Consider the following 17,898-nt stretch of genomic DNA (forward strand, 5'->3'; position numbering starts at 1 on the left):
AACTGCAAAGTATTATAAAAATATCAGAAGATCACTAGAATTATAGATGGAATATGTAAGCTTAAAAAAGAAAACAGTATCATTAGATGTCAAGAAGTAGTTAAAAGTAATTTTTAGTTATTTAAAATTAATGGTTTTGCAGTTGTCAAAGAACGCACTCAGAAGTCAGGCGAAGAGAATCTGTCTAATAGAGCCAAAGTTGCGAACGTGCGGTCCGGAGCCGCGAAAGACCACCGCAAACCTGTAATGGCGATCTTGCATGACCATTTTGACGTTCCCTCTATAGTGACCTGCTCGGCCTGTTCGAGGCTGTCTATGTGAGTGTCTGGATCGACGTTAAAAGTCCGCCTGGCCGCCACATGAAACGAAAGACGAAAAGTTTAAGTGTTGTGTATGTGTTGAGTTGAGCGGGATCTTCGCTGGTTCGCTGCAGTCTGCTGGCTGTGGGTAGAAAAGACCTTGACACAGTTAACAGCGAACCTGTGATAGCTATCTTGGCGCTCCATTTTGACGTGCCATCGAGGACAGATTGCTTGACGGTGCTCATGTGCGCGGCGTGCGGCTCGGGCTCGATGCTGAACACCTGTCTGTTACATACACAGTGGTGTCAGCCATTACAGTAAAGTTGCTAAAGCTGTTTTTTGTATTTACTCGTGTTAGCTTAATACTAATTGAAAACTATAACAATATAATTGTAGTATACAAACGAAAATATAAGTATAAATAGAAGCGTATAACTTTAAAATATTTTGTATTTACCCAATACCAAATCCAACATAAGTGCTGACATTAAATTTGATTTCATCAAAACGTGTCGATAAAAATAAAGTTATACGAATATTCCTGGTATTTTATGAGCACAAAGTTTAACTTTCGCAGCAAATCATTTGTTATGATAAACGCTTCATTAAACTATCAAGAACTGTGGGTGAAGGAAGTATTATTAACTTTACCGGAAAATCTATCTAAAAGATATCAGAGCTCAATTCACGTTGAATTCTTAAATATAAAAAAGAAAATTACCCATTCCTTTATAACCCCTTTTATTATGAAACATGAAATATTCGTTAGTCAACAAACCACTTGGAACTTGCAATACCTGATTAGCTCGAAGATCTCCGGCTTATCCCTCTCGCGTTGCTTCATTCGTTCTTTCATGGCGGTTATGATGGAGTTAGCCTTGTCCTCTGCCCCATGCTTCGAAGATTTCTCGGCAGCCCCTGCGAAACACACTGCTCAGGCGGTGCCGGGAGTTCTTTCGTAGAAGTGAGTGCGCCAGGACGGCTGCCCGCCCCGCGCTCCTGCCCGCCGCGGCCTCTGCGAGGACACAACTCGACCAGATGCTAACTAAGGACCGAAAAACACGAACACTGATTTTTAACTATCGATGCCAGATCTGATCGCGTCGCTAACCCCGAGCGGCGCCGACCGAAGCGGACCGGAGCACGACGCCTTTCAAAAACAAATATCAACTGACAATCTATCCGAGACGTAATTACTGCAATCAAAATATTACAGCAATCACGTCAACATCTATTGCAACTAAAATAACACGTCTGAGGATAGTGTCAGGTTGGTATTCCAAAATCAAACACCCTTTAAATCTACAGTCTGTATCAGAATTGTATGTTTCAGTTTTAATTAATTTCTATATCTCATGTTACATTGTAGGCGAATTCTTACGTTTCAAGACATCGTCATCGTTTCTGTAAGCACTAAGCACACGTCTTTTAAGGATAAAATAGAAACATAAAGATAGTGAACACAAAAACACATATTTAAACGCGGAAGTCTATAAAAAAAGTACTTAAATAAATAAACTATGGGACCACATATAATATCGAAGTGGGCAGACATTGGAGGCGTGCACACATTGCTAGACAGGCACATCTTCGCAACTGTTTAGTGTCAGATTCAATTTTAATTAGTCGGTATCTTGTTTTTCAAGGCTCTGTACCGATACTTAGGATCTTGTGTGAAAGTGTAGATGTGAAGTAGGGTACAGAAAAGTAGTAAACTTAACTAATTTAATTCGACAAGGGCTTTAACAAGTTTCGGCGTTGGGCGGGGCAACCCGAAGGATCGGATGGCGGAGGGGGCCCTATCTACTTTATCTACGGTCTACACTTCGAAAACATAATTAGATTGATTTGAACAACATAAATATTATAGACGTGGAAGATATTTAAATACTTAAAAAAATTATAATTACATGCAATTAATATAAAATAAAACTACAATATACATAGGTATCGTAAAATAAGTTTTTTTTATGTTCCATTCCAACTTATTTGTTACAATACATGTTTGCTATGTAAGAATTTTTTTAGTTAGTTTTAAGAATACATTTTTAATTAAATAAAAATGCAGATTCAAAGTTCAGTCAGTTAAAGATATAAATAAATTATACGAAGAAAATTGTTTTCAAAGTGTAGAATTCCATGAATACGGCGTGCAGTCGATATGTGTAAATGGATTCTAGTTTTGTGTTAAAACCTGGAATATAGCACACGACTGCTCGCCTACATGATCGTGCACATCGCCGAATCCAATAATAATATATAACAATTCAGAAAAATATCATGTGTTAATTATTTTCGTAACTTATAGCCATGCACATTGAAAAAGCATATACATTTGTATAAAAAGGTAATCGAAAGGGGTACAGACACCATGCTTTTATTATTATATGAGGTCAAAAATATAAAATAAATATATAAAACGACCGGCCAGCAACGATACGACATCGATTAAAATTTATGAAAATGATTTTGTAACGTGATAGTTTGACGTGATCTATCCTAATACTTTGAATAACGATGATCGAATCGATTTGATCTTGTTTTTGATGTCTAGCGTTGAAACATGCAAAAATCTTATGTAACATGCATAAATTGAGCTATATTAAAATTTTGACTACAACGACATTTTGTTTACCAGTTTACCTTCAATTTAGATGCAACCTAGAGAGCGTACACTTACAAATATACAGAAAACACATCACCACTGTTTATAATTGGACTTGCAAGACACGTTTCGCTTTCTATACCTATATTGATATTGTTTAGCCAATGTCTATATTTTGTGAGTGCTACTAAATAGCTGTCATGTATAGCGTTTGGTGCAAATTCTAAATTGTGCACGGAGTGGAGTTTAGAAACGCAGGCGGATCACTCTATGGCGGTCAAATATTAGTTTGTTTTATAAACGAAATAATTCAAAATTCACCAAAATATATCGACAAGTTTCTGATTCATGATGATTAGTAATAAATAATTTAGCGGATTATACACCATAGGCTCATGTAACTCAACAGATTTTAAAGGTGTATTCTTGACCGCATTAGAGACTACAATGTTAGATTTTTTTTTGCTATGAACTCAAAAATGCGTGGTTAAAATCTGTCGGGTTATATGGGCCCGCGGTGTACATGTCGTAAGTGTTCATAAAAAACGCGCAACGAGGTCAAACTACTCAGCTCCAATACTATACGAGTAACGCAGTCTTCAAAGTGAGGGCACAAAGGGCAACTCTTGAAAAGTCTGGTGCTCCATTAAGTGCTACTCGAAACTCCTGCGGCGAGGGGACACCCGCGGCCAACATCCATTTATAACTAAGAAGCCTTATTTTCAGATGAGCATTTGATTTTTAAAATTTTTCGACGGCCAATATATATTGGTTACTCAGTGTAAACGCTTTGAAAACAACCGATGTATTGTGCGCAATAATTATAATATTCTCTATGATTAGACTAGATGTAGGTATTTAAAACAAATGTTAAATACTAGTTTATGATGCTTATGTATAGAAAATTGCGGATGTTTGCTCGTAATCAAATAAGTATTTCTAAAAGTCTATTTATTATTTTACTATTCTATTAGAACATTAGCTATTTTTTTCACGTATGAAAACTTTTGTTTAACAAATGAAATTAAGTTGTGTTTTATATGATAGTACGGATAAATCTGTACTAAAACCAAGTAGAGTTATTTCCACGTATCTTTTTTCATCCATCGGTTATTGCTTTAACATTATATAATGAAAGAAACCCAGCATAATTCAAATTTAAATTTGCAGAGTGGCAAATTGTGTAAAAGGGAGGGTGGAAGAGCTCACGACTAGATAAAGAACTTACAAGACTACCGTTGAGATTTGGACGGATGCCAGTACATAGTCACAGTGCAATGAAAATTACGCTAATCATTTTATTAATTATAATTTCGTTTTAAACTACTAGTTACCGTGACTGTACCTTGAAAGCGGATCAAAAAAAGGAATTTATCATAAAATATCGGCCAAAAGCTTCTATCATAAAGTAATTTTTGTCAACAGTTTATCTTAAAATGTGGCTGAATATTTACTTACTATATTCGTTTCGCGGTATATCAACAAATATATTGAATCACTTACTGATTTTATTGAAAAGTATAACCCAAACTTATTGAATTACCTACTGATTTTAATGAAAAGTAAAGTAGTAGTAAGTATACGTGTAGTAAGTAAATGTGTATGTATGGGTCTAATCCCGGAACTCCCAAATTGTATGACATAATTTTATATTTTGCATTATTTTATTTTCAAAATTTATTTATTTTATTATTCTGATTATTTATCATCTTGACGTACTTTGAATTTATAATTTATTTCATTTTAAATTTTGATACTTATTTTGAATTTTCAAATTACCTAATTTAACAATCAATTTTTGAATTTTGAATTTAAATATCTATTTTATTTTTATTAAAATATTATATTAATACTTGGTGTGTTTGTATTTTGTATGTTATGATAAGTTCTTTATTTATTTTTAAATTTAACGTGTATGTTTTGTGTATAAGGATTGAATTGAATTCAATAACTTTACCAAAGGTGACCTAACATATAGACATGAAGCATCAGTATTGGCATATGATAAACTTGTATATCGATACACCCGGGTGCCTCAGCAGTAAGATCTTGTGGCGAATGAGGGCCCCGTCAAGTGCCGCTTGCCTCCACTCCAGTTTAATAAGGAGCGAACTGTGCTTTGCAGTCTCAAAACATGACATCACATATTTTAACGAAGTGACGATTTTCATGTCCACATTTCCCTTGAGATTTTACTTATGAAAAATAATTAATGCCTTTTTAGTTTAATTTTTAATTAGAACTCTACTTAATTTTATGATGTATAGCATTTTGTTATTAATTGAATATGGTTATTAATTATTTTTCCTGAGGTTCCTGTTTGGCGAGACTTGGTACCAATAGTAACAAAATATTTTTATGGTCACGTGTTCCTTATATATTACCAGCAAGTGTTCGTATAGACAATTCAAAAGAATGTAGAATTATAACATCGCTTAAGAAAAGATGTCTCAAAGTATCACCAAACTTTAAATCTCCCTCTATCGTGAAGCATAACTTACTCTGCAAGCAGTCGGCATTGAGCAAATCCTTGCATTTCTCATGACACTTGACACCGCACTCGGTACAACGGACGCCCTGCCTCGCAATACCCCACAGAAGGCCTTCGCATTCATAGCAGTATGTAGGGGAAGTGGCGGTCCATAGCAAAAAGTTGTGGGGCGTCGTTGATGATATGGGATATATGAGCGCTTGTAATGTTTTCTTGTATACGTGCATTTTCTGAAATTATGATTTATGTCAGTGTGTTCGCATTAATTGGATAGAATTACGCCCAATCGAATTATATTCGCTTTTTGCTATGCAATGGCTAGTAGTTGAAACGAATTTTGAAATTTGCAACTAGATTTAATACATTTACAGTCGAGGAAATTGATTCTTTAGCAATTTGCTGTTTTTTTTATAAACTTCTACCTCCAACATGATCGGAGCCTGTGCTTGTCTGATTACTCTTTCATATTAGTTATCGTGTTTCACGCTTCTCGTAATATCATTCCACATACTTTATCTTTCTAACATTCATCACCATTCATCACTTTTAAAGGTGGCAGCTCCTTGCTACGACTATTCTACTCGAACTATGCATCTGGGGTTGATCTTTAATAAACCACGACAACATATTTTTATTGTGTTTCCAAAATTACAAAGTTGCAATGCTGTTTTCTTATAGCTACTTAGCTATATAAGTTATACAAGTTCTGGGTCTTATATCCTAGTGTAATACAAGTTTTGCTTTATTATTGAGACTGTTAACTTTTTTGTGTTTTTCTTTAATTAATGTTGTATGCTTATTTTTTAAATATACCCATTATATTTAATAAGCATACCTTAAATACCTATTTTCTTTTTTCTCTATCAATATATGTACATAGAATGAATTTCATTTCTTTAGCTTAGTATGTCGCAGTTCCCTCCACCTCTGTGTCGCAGAAGCTGTCGTCATATTTTCCCTTTTCATCGACTTTAGTGGACCACCATGTCATGATATGTGTTTTATATTTATGTGATTTATACTCTGTATTGTGTTTAGCAAAGTCTAGTTCAGTTTTTCCAGAAGCTGATCCCAGCTTGCATTTAGTATGGTTGGTGGGCATGTTACGTTATGTGCATTTATTAATTGTAATTTTTGAGGGTTCGTTCCGAATTGTATGACAGGGTGGTCCACGCTTTTGTGCTCTTGGCAGTCGATCTTAGGGGTGCCTTTAGCAGTATGACACGCTCGACCTCGCTATGTCATCCCACTTTTTCCGCGTCGGGCAAACCAAACTGAAGGAATTGTGCTCGGTGTCGTCCTTGTCGGCTTTCACACAATTCCAACACTTCGGTGGCAGCTTCGCGATCCAGTCGTCACATTCGTTGCGTAGGTGGGGACCGCCGCAGTGACTGCATAAGTCCGCTGTTGCAGCGCAAAAACGTCTGCCGTGGCCATAGCCCAGTATATTTGGTTGTACATACCTATCTATGCTAAGTGCTATCTAATGTAAATGAACTGTAAACTGCTTAAGAATCAATTTCGTCGACCGTACAAGAACTTATCTCGTATTTGTTAGGCAATTTGTTATTTGATATATCGCTGGCCCAATATTACAGAGTTCTATGTTTCACTTTTATCGAACTGAAATTTGAACATTGTCATAGTGACATTGAGTTGAATTTCAACTATCTTGAAAATGTAACATAGAACCCTGTAATATTGGGCCAGCGATATGTTCCTATGTTTGCACTGAATATACGAGTCATTACAAAAAAACTTACCAATTCTTCATCGTTCAACGTTGCCCGGTGCACAGCTGATGTCAAACCTGCATTCCTTTTTGTGGCAGCCATAGTCTAAAAAATATAAAAACTTTAAAATCACGATTATAATATTTTCGAATCGCAATCCAATACATTTTGTAAGCTTTTTCTCAAGTGTCTATTTAAATGAAATGAATATGTACCTGCCTACGCAATAAGTATTTTTAATACTTTAATCTTTTATTCTAATTGAATTGGCGGTTTTAAGTTAATCTACATTAACATGCTTTATCAAAGCTGTTTCTTAAGCTTTTCAATGTAAATAATAAATCATGAGTTTATGCTACAAATAATGACTGGTTAATGTTACTTTGTTATGTAAGCCTTATTATACAGGTATTTTGTAAAATACAAATAGAAAGGAAACTATAATAAGTAAATGCTGCATATCATTTTTGTGCATGTTTTAAAACTTATTTTGATGTGTGTGAACAACAGAAAAATTGCGCATTAAATAAAATGATTTATCGACAAAAAACATTTTTGAGTTTATCAAAGCCTCGCAATAAAACATTCAAGCACGGAAGCACGTGCATTCCAGTCTGAAATAAAATATCATAAATAAATTTAATTAATTGATATAGCACTATGTCATAGAATTGACATCGTGTGTCAACATACTTTACCTTCCCGCGTTCGCGTTCGAGTAACTAAAGTAATTCAAAAGTTGGTTAAAATAGAAAAAAATGTTGAGTCCATTTAATATGCAAAACAGCCAGGATCATGCAGAATTTCAATAATCCGTTCAGATGCAAGCAAACTAGATAGATATCGTCACATTAGTAAAAAGTTAAAAAGCGTTATTTTTTGGGGTTATTAATTGCCACGATTTTATCTTTTTACTGACGATAAAAGTGTTGCATGCAAAGAAATAGAAAGTGTTATTGGGAGAGAAATACCTTGAGAACCTGCGGGTCCGTGGTTAGGGGTAAAATGCAATTACATCATTAATTTTAATTAGGAACAGAATCATTCTCTGGTAACTGGTTTCGCTACGGCTAACTTCTCCGGTGACCCCTATTTATGTGACGTTAGTTAGGTAATTTGGACTTGGTAGGCCATCTAAGAATAGGTAAAGGTATTAGTGAAAGTTACAAGGGAGACACATAGGTACAGGTAACACAGATACACCAATAAAGAGAAAAAGGAATCGAAATAGGCCCTCTGATAGTTTCAGTTTAAATATCCATTTAATTTGGACAATAAATGGAAAAGCTCTCCAAATTTATTTGAATTTGCTGAACTGTTTAGCCAACATTTCTCCATAACGGTGTGTCAATTTACATACAAGGCATAAAAATTGCGTTTAAGATATACGTTTCCTGTGCAATCCTATCGCTCCATAAATTGTCCAAAACACACAATAATGTAAATATTCCGTTTAGAAGAAAACATTTATTACGCGCCTAATATTACTAAGCCTGAGGAAGCAAACGTCGATGCGAGCGGGGCGCTTATTCCAAATTTCACAACATCTAAATACGAAATCCGAAAGCAAATTCAGCCGCTCAAAGAATCACCACTTTCATACATTAACGATCGAAGGGAGACCACTTCAAACGGTCGTTCCTCAATTTCGGTTTCGTTTTTGCGAGCTGCGAATTTTGGGAATAGACACCCTGTAAACATTTACGACCAGTTTCAAATATCTACCTTCCCAGATAAGAACCTATTGATGTTCTTCATGATCCTTTTCTATCCCTATTAGATTTTGTCATCCATGTGTTCTGATATTCTCACTTTTATCAATCAAATTTGTTCAGTCATCAGTTCAGTATGAATAAAACATTAATTTCACGAAAGAAAAAATATTTAGAAAGCGAAATTACTATTATAGTAATTATTTAGACCATCAACAGGATAAGTGACTGAAGAAACTTGTAGTTTGATATTTTCTCCTAAGATAGTGTATTGAAACCGGCCAGAGAGAGAAACAGCGTACTATTGATTATATTTAAAAAAAAATCCATCAGTTGATTTTACGTCTAGAGCCATACTTACAAGTTCAGAGACGAGCGGGATGTATTTACGAGGTGGTTGAAAGTCAGGCATACTGTCGATGTTACTGTAGAAAGGGTTATCTCCCGGGTGGCTAATGACAAAAACAAGTATATATTACATAAATATGAAACTTGCACAAGTTAAAGAACAAAATAATAACTCCAGACAGCATTCTGATGTCAGAACTCTTCAATTGGAAGTGATTCTTTTATCACGAATACTTTTTTTACAAAACTAGGTGTTATTGAATGAATTTATAAAACATACCCATTTCCTTTTCCCTCGTTGAACCCTCCGGAACCATTCTAAAAACAAAAAAAAAGAAAAATAATTAATTAAAAGAAAAATAAATAAAAATAATAGTTTACATTTTATTTTCAACAAAAGATACTTCAATAACATTGTATAAATATAAATTTCGATCAATTTCTGTTTTGATCATGAGTCATGTGTGTTTTAGTGGCAAGTGTCTATTGAATAATTTTTGATTCTTTTTGCATTAATATTATTTTGTACGAAATTGATCGAAACGTTAACAAGGAGAATTCATATTTTAGCATGATTAGGTATTGTTGAGATCCTGAATAAATGACATTAATAATTTCCAGCTACGAATGTACGTTAATAAATTACACTGTCCCATCAGACCAAGTAGTGAAATGAATATTATATTGTATATTAAATAAAGGTCTAATTAAAACCGCTATGTATTTTTATTTTTGCCTACATAATCCAACATCTAATGTCATCCGCTAAATACGTTAGTACATAAAGTGCCAGCTAACCTCTTTACGTTGTGTAAATATACGATAATCTAAGCGACGTGATTTCTATGACATAAGTAATTTTTGCTATATTTCACGATGATTATGTATGAGTTGTCGAACGAGACACGATAATAATTAATGGCATTAGGAGAGATTGATTTTGAATAATCGAACATATAAGATTAGAAATATACATCATTATTTATTTTTATAGCTGATGAATTTAGATGCAGCATTAGAACTTAAAAAAGTTGATCTTAATCCAAAGAGAATTTGAACTAGAGGTATATTGTCAAAGAAAACTTTGTAGCGACGTTAATTTACTGCCATCTTTCGACACATAATTAAAGCTTTTAGAACGCCATTTAACATCCTCCTTATTATTTCACTGATGTGTTCAATTTGTTGAATATAAAAAAGTGGCGCTATCTTGCCGGGCACTACCTAAAGGATATGGCGCCATCGCTCGAAAAGATTCTGCTATACCTTTGGCCTTTGATCTATTAGATGGCGCCACTTTTTGATATTTAACAAAATTAACTCATTTCAGTTAAAGAATAAGGATAAAAGTCAAATGGCGTTCTAAAAGTTTTAATTATGTGTCAAAATATGGCAGTAAATTTACGTCACTACAAAGTTTTCTTTGACAGTACACTTCTGTTTCAAATTCTCTGTCTTAATCTGATGTTATAGATTGGATATTACTCGCAGTGCATTAGATCTCACGCACATAGACTCGGTCAAGTGGAAACTGGAAAATGGCGGCAATTTTTAAAAATAGCTTACCCATTACAACATCTTGTATAAGGAATAATGATTACGTGAACATGAAAGAATTTTATTTAATGAAATAATTCTTTCATCAATATCTAGTTATTGGCTTAGCCACGAAGACATTGCAGCCAAATAAGAGTCAAGTTCGCATTATATAACATGTAGTTATTGAACTATGAGAATAAAAACATGTATGTATCTGAACGAAATTGTATGTAACTCGCATGCGAGATCTATAATAAAAACCTTTACGAGTATCGTGTAATAATAATCGTAAGTACACTTTACAAACTCAAAATTAGTCGCTGGAAAAAGCACAATTTGTCGTATTTTTAGAAATGGTTAATTTAGGTTGCATATTCACAAGCTTTTTAGCACAAGTACGCCGCTTTCGTATCAAAAATCACTTCCGACTCGTTTTGTTTTCATAAACATCTGGCATGTATTTTTCTATATGTGTGTATATACACATATGTACATGTATTTTAGTGTATACTTTGATTAGTCCGAATCTATTTATTAGTATGAGCAAGCTTTCAATATCGAATTAAAATCACTTTTTTTAGTTCGAACACCGCTCCAATCCAATGATGTAATTGCGAGTATTTGTTGTAAGTTTTTTTTTTTTGCATTTCATGCTATTTATTTTATGGAATATACTTTATATTTAGAAGGTGCTTTGTAGGTAGATACGTTTTTTGTGATATGAGATGATATGATATTAATGAGATTTGTACATAAAATGCTATCTAAGCTTGTACGACACGACACGGTGAAAGCACACCTTGAATATATTAAAAGCTTCATTGATGAAGCAACAAACCCACCTACATTAAAATACTGAATGATTACTTATTACTTGTTTTAGTTATGTAGTTATTCATATAAATCAATTTTAAGCAAGATCGCTTTAGTTACAAATTGTATAGTTTTATTGTTATATGGATTATTTTCTCAAGCTTCGTATAAAATACTGTTAACGTACATGTAGAAAGTCCTTACTTGCTAATTTATTGCCTCAATTATATAGAAAGAGCATTAATACTTTTATAAATAATGTATAATAAATATTATAAAGTTGCTATTACACGCACTCTATATAAATATTTTCAGAGTCGCTGTTGTAGTTAGGATTGCTAATGTTACTGGAGCAAAACAACTGGTTGAAATTAGGTAAAGTCATCACAACCCCAGTTACCAACCCTAGTGTATATCCTCATTTTTTCAGATTATTCGAGTATATTGACTATTTCGTATCTAATTTTAAGTTTAGGTGACACAATACCGTTTTACGCGTACGTTATCCGATTCGAATCGTTAGTAAAATATAAACACCCTAATTTCAGTATACATACACCTAACAGCTACTTTCTCTGAAACGACAATAAGCTAACGTTGTAATGGAAGTTGTTGAAATGGACAGAGTATTACGTCATTGTAAAATATATCCTACAGCTATGCCTTATGCGCAAGAATACCTATTTGATCATATATCGTTCTTATTCATATTGACATTGTAAAGCGAGCATAATATTTTGCAGTTCATCAGTCTAAATAGTAATTTAACTTTTATGCTAAATTAAATATTATTTAACATGTGCTGTAAACATATAAGAGCATCTAACTTTTAACTCTAATTTCATGAAATTTCTGCATAAGATAACTTACACCTGCACTGACTTTGTCTTTCTCCGTGGATGGAGTGGTTGCCACTGGAGTCTCAGTCGCCTTGTCCTCAGCTTTTCGGTCCTTCAGCGCCTTCAACAACTTCCATTTACTCCCAGCAGGTGCATCTTGCTGTTGTTGTGGTTCTTGAACTGCGGCGGAATCTTCATGAAACTGCGGCATGTCGTAATCTTCGTCCAGTTCGTCCCCACTTTGAACAGGACTATCTGGACCCGATGTTTCACCCGATCCAGAATCATCGTCATAAAATTTATCACCTTCGTCGTCTCTGATAGGGCTATCGTAGTCCTTTGAATCAGAAGTTGCAGGGAATGTTGTAATATCTTTCCAGGTTTCTTGTTCTGGCGTTTTGTCATATTTAGTTTTTACGTTAGCTGTTTTAAGTTTTAATTCTCTTAATACAAACGACATTTTTTCTTTTAATATTTCCTTGTCTTTCACCGGGTCTTCCTCATCTTCATATTCAGGTTCTTCTGGCAGTGTTGTTTGTCTTTCCATTTCACTATGTGACTGATGTTCCATTTCTTCTAGTTTCCTCAATTCATAACAATACCATTCATCTTCAGAGTCGATGCTATCTTCCGTGCTTTGTCGTCTCGATGATACTCGTGAGCCACTTCTCCACGAATGAGTACTTTTGCTGTCATCATCATCGTGCTTATTAGGGATATCTAAACTTTGCTGATGCCTCGTCGGAAATTTACTATGGATGGTACGGGCACTTTGAATTGATGGACTTCTTTCTGGGTATGTAGATACTTCTTCGGGTGCTGTAGTGTTAATGATTTCAGGAGTGCTAGTTTTGCGGATTTTTTTCTCTTTTTGACTTAGCATTTCTTCTTCCTGATGTTCGGGTTCAGTTCTCGGAGGAGAGAGTTCATCATCCATTTGTTCATCAGATATGGATGTAGATTTTCGTAACCTATATTTTCCTAAAGCCCTTGATACTGCGAATTCTTGCGAACTGCCACTATAGGATTTATTACTGTCATTTAGACCCTCGTCTGAAGCAGCAGCTGCCTTCTTCACATCACCGATCGTCGCAAAAAGAGATCCAGGTGATTGGTCATCTTCTTCTTTTATGTCATCTTCAAAAAGGTCTACGTTTGAAATATCCGTATCAATATCCAATTTTTCTAATTCTGAGATATTATCTTTATTCATCTGGCTAATTCGTGCGAAGTGAAAGTCAATATCATCGCTTTTATCTCGCGGAATCGTATTATTTACTGAAATTTTATCAATTTCATCCATTTCATGTTCTGAAATATCTTCAGGAAAATCTCGCCCTTGCTGGTGTAACTCTTGGATCATTTGTTGTTGTTCCACTATATCCTGGTTGTTGCTTTTTCTTTGTTTTGTTTTTGGAGGTACTTTAGCAAACATATTGGTCTCATGAGTAGAATCAGAAAACACACTATCACTATCTTCCGATTGAGCACTAGATCTCCCTCCAGACCACTCAGTTTCTGACGTTTCTGGGTCTGATAAGGATTGATGACTTGCTTGATGCTTTCTTCTAGCCTTTTGTAATAAGCCTGACATGGAAGCCACTAAATGATATTTTTTCTTTCTTCTTTGAGCAGACAATATTCGTTCTTTTAAACTCTTTTCTTGTTGAGGTTGTTCTACGGTATCTACTCCAGAAGGTAAAGAATGAGATCTATGTTTTTTGGGTAAGTGCAAATCTGGCAGCCAATGGCTCACGCTGGACATAGCAGATTTTAAGGAAGATGTTCGCTTTGGCTTTTTAGGTATTTTATCTTGGGGTTTACTTCTTGATATAGACAAATATCCCGACTCTGAGACTAACATACCACCTGAGTCTACGTATTGCTCTTTTCTTGTTTTTAAGTGTTCTGGTATCATTTGATGATTATACTCTTGTTCGTCGTAACAATTTAGGTTTCCATTTCTTTGATCATATTGTTGCTGCTTAAAATATTCTTGCTGTAGCTGATTTTGAAATTGTTTTCTCTCAGAAATATTTAGGGAGTGGGACTTTAAACTAGACGTATCCATGGAACTAGTTGGCGATCTACTTCCACCCTGCCATGAAAACTGATCTTCTAATGATGTACCTTTTGGCGAATCATACCTACTGGATGTTGGATAATATGACAATGCATCAGTAAGGTTGCCAGGTGGATATGCACCACGATTGGATGTCGCTTTATATCCATTTTGATGAAATTGGGGATCATTAGGGCCCATTGTGTTTGCTCTTGTCAATGTTCTCTTATTTACATTTGCAGCTGACATTACAACAGTTTGCGCATGATAACTAGGTTCAGGTGGATATGAGTCCGCAACTGGTGTATTGGATTCTACAATTTCATTTCTATCTAATAATTCGGAAAAATTATTTCGGTCCTCAGAAAGCATGCCTCTTGGAGTGCTATAAACCGTTGTAAATACTGGTTGCCTATTACCGGCAACTGAATATATTGAAGGAGCTTCATTTCCATAAAAATATTCACTCATGTTTAATTGAGAACTTGAAGCCCCTATGGAATGCGGAATACTAGATTTTATAAAATCACTTTCTAACTTCCCTTGAAATTTATTTAAATCTCTTGATGAGAGTTCTTTGTTAATTTTATCAATGTTTCGTAAATTATAGTCACTTTTTCCACTTTTACCTTCTTGGACATATGAGTCTGTAAGTGTTTCTAAATAGGGTTTTGAATCAATTTCATATGCCATTCTTTGAACTAATTGAGGTGAAGCGATTCGTACTTTGTGCGAGTCGTGACTAGAATGCACGACCTTTCCTGTTTTTGGCGAGCCTGGGCTTTTCTCCAAGCTTGACCATCCACTCATAGATGATAAACCCGAGTCTGATTTAGCGGCCACTATATTTGTAGTATCTCTTTTCACGTGTTTTGGGGACATTTTTGGTGATTTGGGAGACCTAGGACTTAAACGTAAATTGTCTGATGGTAAATTGCCAGCCGAAAGCATTGACTGGCCAGCAGCCATTGATTCATTGTTATTTCCAATAGTGGCGAATAAATTAGCTCCATTTGGAGGAGCTGGTGGCGGTGGACTAGGGGGCTCTCGTAACCTACTTTCTTCATAATTTACTTCATGTCTACTGTCAGAAGATCTCTTATAAATTTCATGAACTGACATAGGAGATTGCTGATCTAAACCAGCTGTTTTATAAATATCGTTAATTGGTTGAGATAATCCTTTACCGGAATAATACATTGACGGGTCAGTCATTTGATAAGATGGACTATATTCAAACCTTTCTCTAGAAAGAGCACTAGGAGATTTGGAAGCCTTAGCTGCATTTATTTCCGCATTTGCTACTGCCGAACTGTATGCTAATCGTCCAGTTACAGTAGTATACGGTTCTGTAGTTGTTCTTTCAGGAACATAATTTCGTCGTGGAGATACCGTTGGAGGTAAGTAATCAATAGCTCGATCCGTTACAGATTTTTCGGTAAGAGATAATCGAGATGGAGATTTTTCTCTACTGATAGACTCTTTAGGCATAGACAATAAAAAATCGTCAAAACTTTTCATAACATCGTTTATACCCCAATTTTCTTCACCAGCGTACACATTTTTAAGTTGTTCATTTATTATGTTGCCGTCTTCAACAAGTGCTTTGGCTTCAATATCTATATTGTGTTTAGATGTCATTGTTTCTGGGCTAAGAATTCTAGTTTTCAAGTCTTTTAACTCTCTCGAATCTTTGTGTAATTGTGTTGTCAGCCTATCTAATTCATGTAATTTTTCTACTGCGATTTGATCTATTGTACTTAACGTCGATAAATGTACCAAATCTCTTTCGCTAATAACGGGCCCTCCTTGTAATCCACAGTAATCTTTATAATCTGTTGCACTATACACTTGTCTTGAACCAGCAGGTATAATTTCCATCTCGTGTTCTTCTGGCGCTTCCCAAATCATATCTAATTGTGAAGGGGGACGAGAAGTCTCTTCGCAAACCAGATCGTCTCGATAAGCTTGGTTTAAGCTTTTGTAAAAAGCTTCATTAGACTCCATTATTTCCTCTTGTGGATCCATTAAGACTGAGCTACGACCTATATCTAAACCCTCTTCGATACCATCTTCTACTGTTCCATTGCCTAAAATTTCTCTAATTACTTCTAGCCGGGTCATAGGATCTCTGGCGGTAACACCACGGCACGTGTAGAAGTCGAGTAATGTTGATATAACACCCTGTTGGTCCGCGAGCAGGGCCTCCAGCCTCTCGAGACGTTCCCACATTCTGACGTACTCTTGACTGAGGAGGTCGAGAGCTCGCCAGGCGTACTTGAGCTCCGTTTCGAGGATATTAAGGCGGGTGCCGAGGCGCTCCATGTAGTCACTGATGATATAGTCGCCGGAGTAAGGGGGCAGGTCGGGTGGCAGCGCGAGGGAGCCGCAGTCGTCCATATCGACCTCGGCAGCCCCATTCTCGTCGCCCTCGTTTTCCTCCATCGCGCCGCCTGCGCCTGCCCCAGCATTGTCGTGAAATTCGCGCATCATCTCCGGGTCGGAAAATGGGTTGCACATAACATTTTACACTTTGAGTCATCCCATATCGATTTGTTTTTCACACTTTTCATATGAAACGTTCGCGTCATTTAGAGTCCTGTTAAATGTCATTATCACTTATTTTTTTCACATTATCATTGTTCATTTGATCCACTTTATCATTTTATTATACTATGTTCGTTTCAACACTTTATGTAAACTTTAAACTTCGACGGACTCAAATCGGTAATTTCGATCAAAAAATACATATGATTTGAAATATAATTACATCACTTTTCTGTAAAAGATATAAAGTTGTACTGATCTGGATATAAGTCACTTATATCCAGACCAGCGTCATGAGTGTCATTAGGTTAAGGAAAAGGATGGGGATTACCTCTTTGGAACACGTAAACCTTAAACTTCCTTGTCATCCGTTAACTTGGAAAGATTAAGGGCAAGTTAAGTCTCAAATATGTTTAAGAAATGTTGACGTGCTCCCTGGCGAGGCAGCTAAGCGGTTCTTATTGGATTCCACGTGAGCGATGGACTCAGAGGTGGAGGGCGTTACTCGGCGCGGGAGAGAAATGGGATCAATTAGTGTCAGGAAATGATGCGCCGAGCTTCACCACCGCTTCGCTTTACAATTAAATATTCAATTAGGATCAAGATAGGGTAAACAAAGTTCCTGCGATCGCGTAATTTAAAAAAATGTATTCAATGAACTATAAAGATGATTGATTGTTTGCGCTATTACTCAGTTTCATAAAATCTAATATTATTGCCACATTTGGTCATTCATTGTAAAAACTTTCGATTTATGAATATATCTTATGAAATAATAGGGTGGAAGGGCGTACCAAAAGCGGAAGTTCTTTAGCACCAAGTAAATAAATGTAGGAAGGCTATAGGCGGCTGAACGTGACTGGCTTTCTAACATGGAATTCCTTTGACATCGCATAAAGGAATATTT

The 17,898-nt window shown here is 35.5% G+C and overlaps 1 protein-coding gene across 9 annotated transcripts in view; it reads right to left on the minus strand.

The window, feature by feature from the left end:
• LOC133526958 (protein unc-13 homolog B) overlaps positions 1-17,898 on the minus strand; it is a 330,171-nt gene that overhangs the window by 43,711 nt on the left and 268,562 nt on the right. For 2 of the 9 annotated variants that reach the window (XM_061863820.1, XM_061863817.1), the window contains exons 1-7: positions 12,414-17,688; positions 9,472-9,509; positions 9,205-9,295; positions 7,162-7,236; positions 5,409-5,628; positions 1,100-1,220; positions 242-348 (exon numbers count right to left, since the gene is read on the minus strand). In XM_061863820.1, coding sequence (XP_061719804.1) covers positions 242-348; positions 1,100-1,220; positions 5,409-5,628; positions 7,162-7,236; positions 9,205-9,295; positions 9,472-9,509; positions 12,414-16,964 — 5,203 coding nt within the window. In that variant the 5' untranslated portion in view covers positions 16,965-17,688. Of the gene's footprint in view, positions 1-241; positions 349-480; positions 588-1,099; positions 1,233-5,408; positions 5,629-7,161; positions 7,237-9,204; positions 9,296-9,471; positions 9,510-12,413; positions 17,689-17,898 lie in introns of those variants that run through there. The other 7 variants (XM_061863819.1, XM_061863815.1, XM_061863818.1 and 4 more) reach the window with 4 other exon arrangements.

This window comes from Cydia pomonella, chromosome 17 (assembly GCF_033807575.1).
Source record: "Cydia pomonella isolate Wapato2018A chromosome 17, ilCydPomo1, whole genome shotgun sequence".
Lineage (NCBI taxonomy): Eukaryota > Metazoa > Arthropoda > Insecta > Lepidoptera > Tortricidae > Cydia > Cydia pomonella.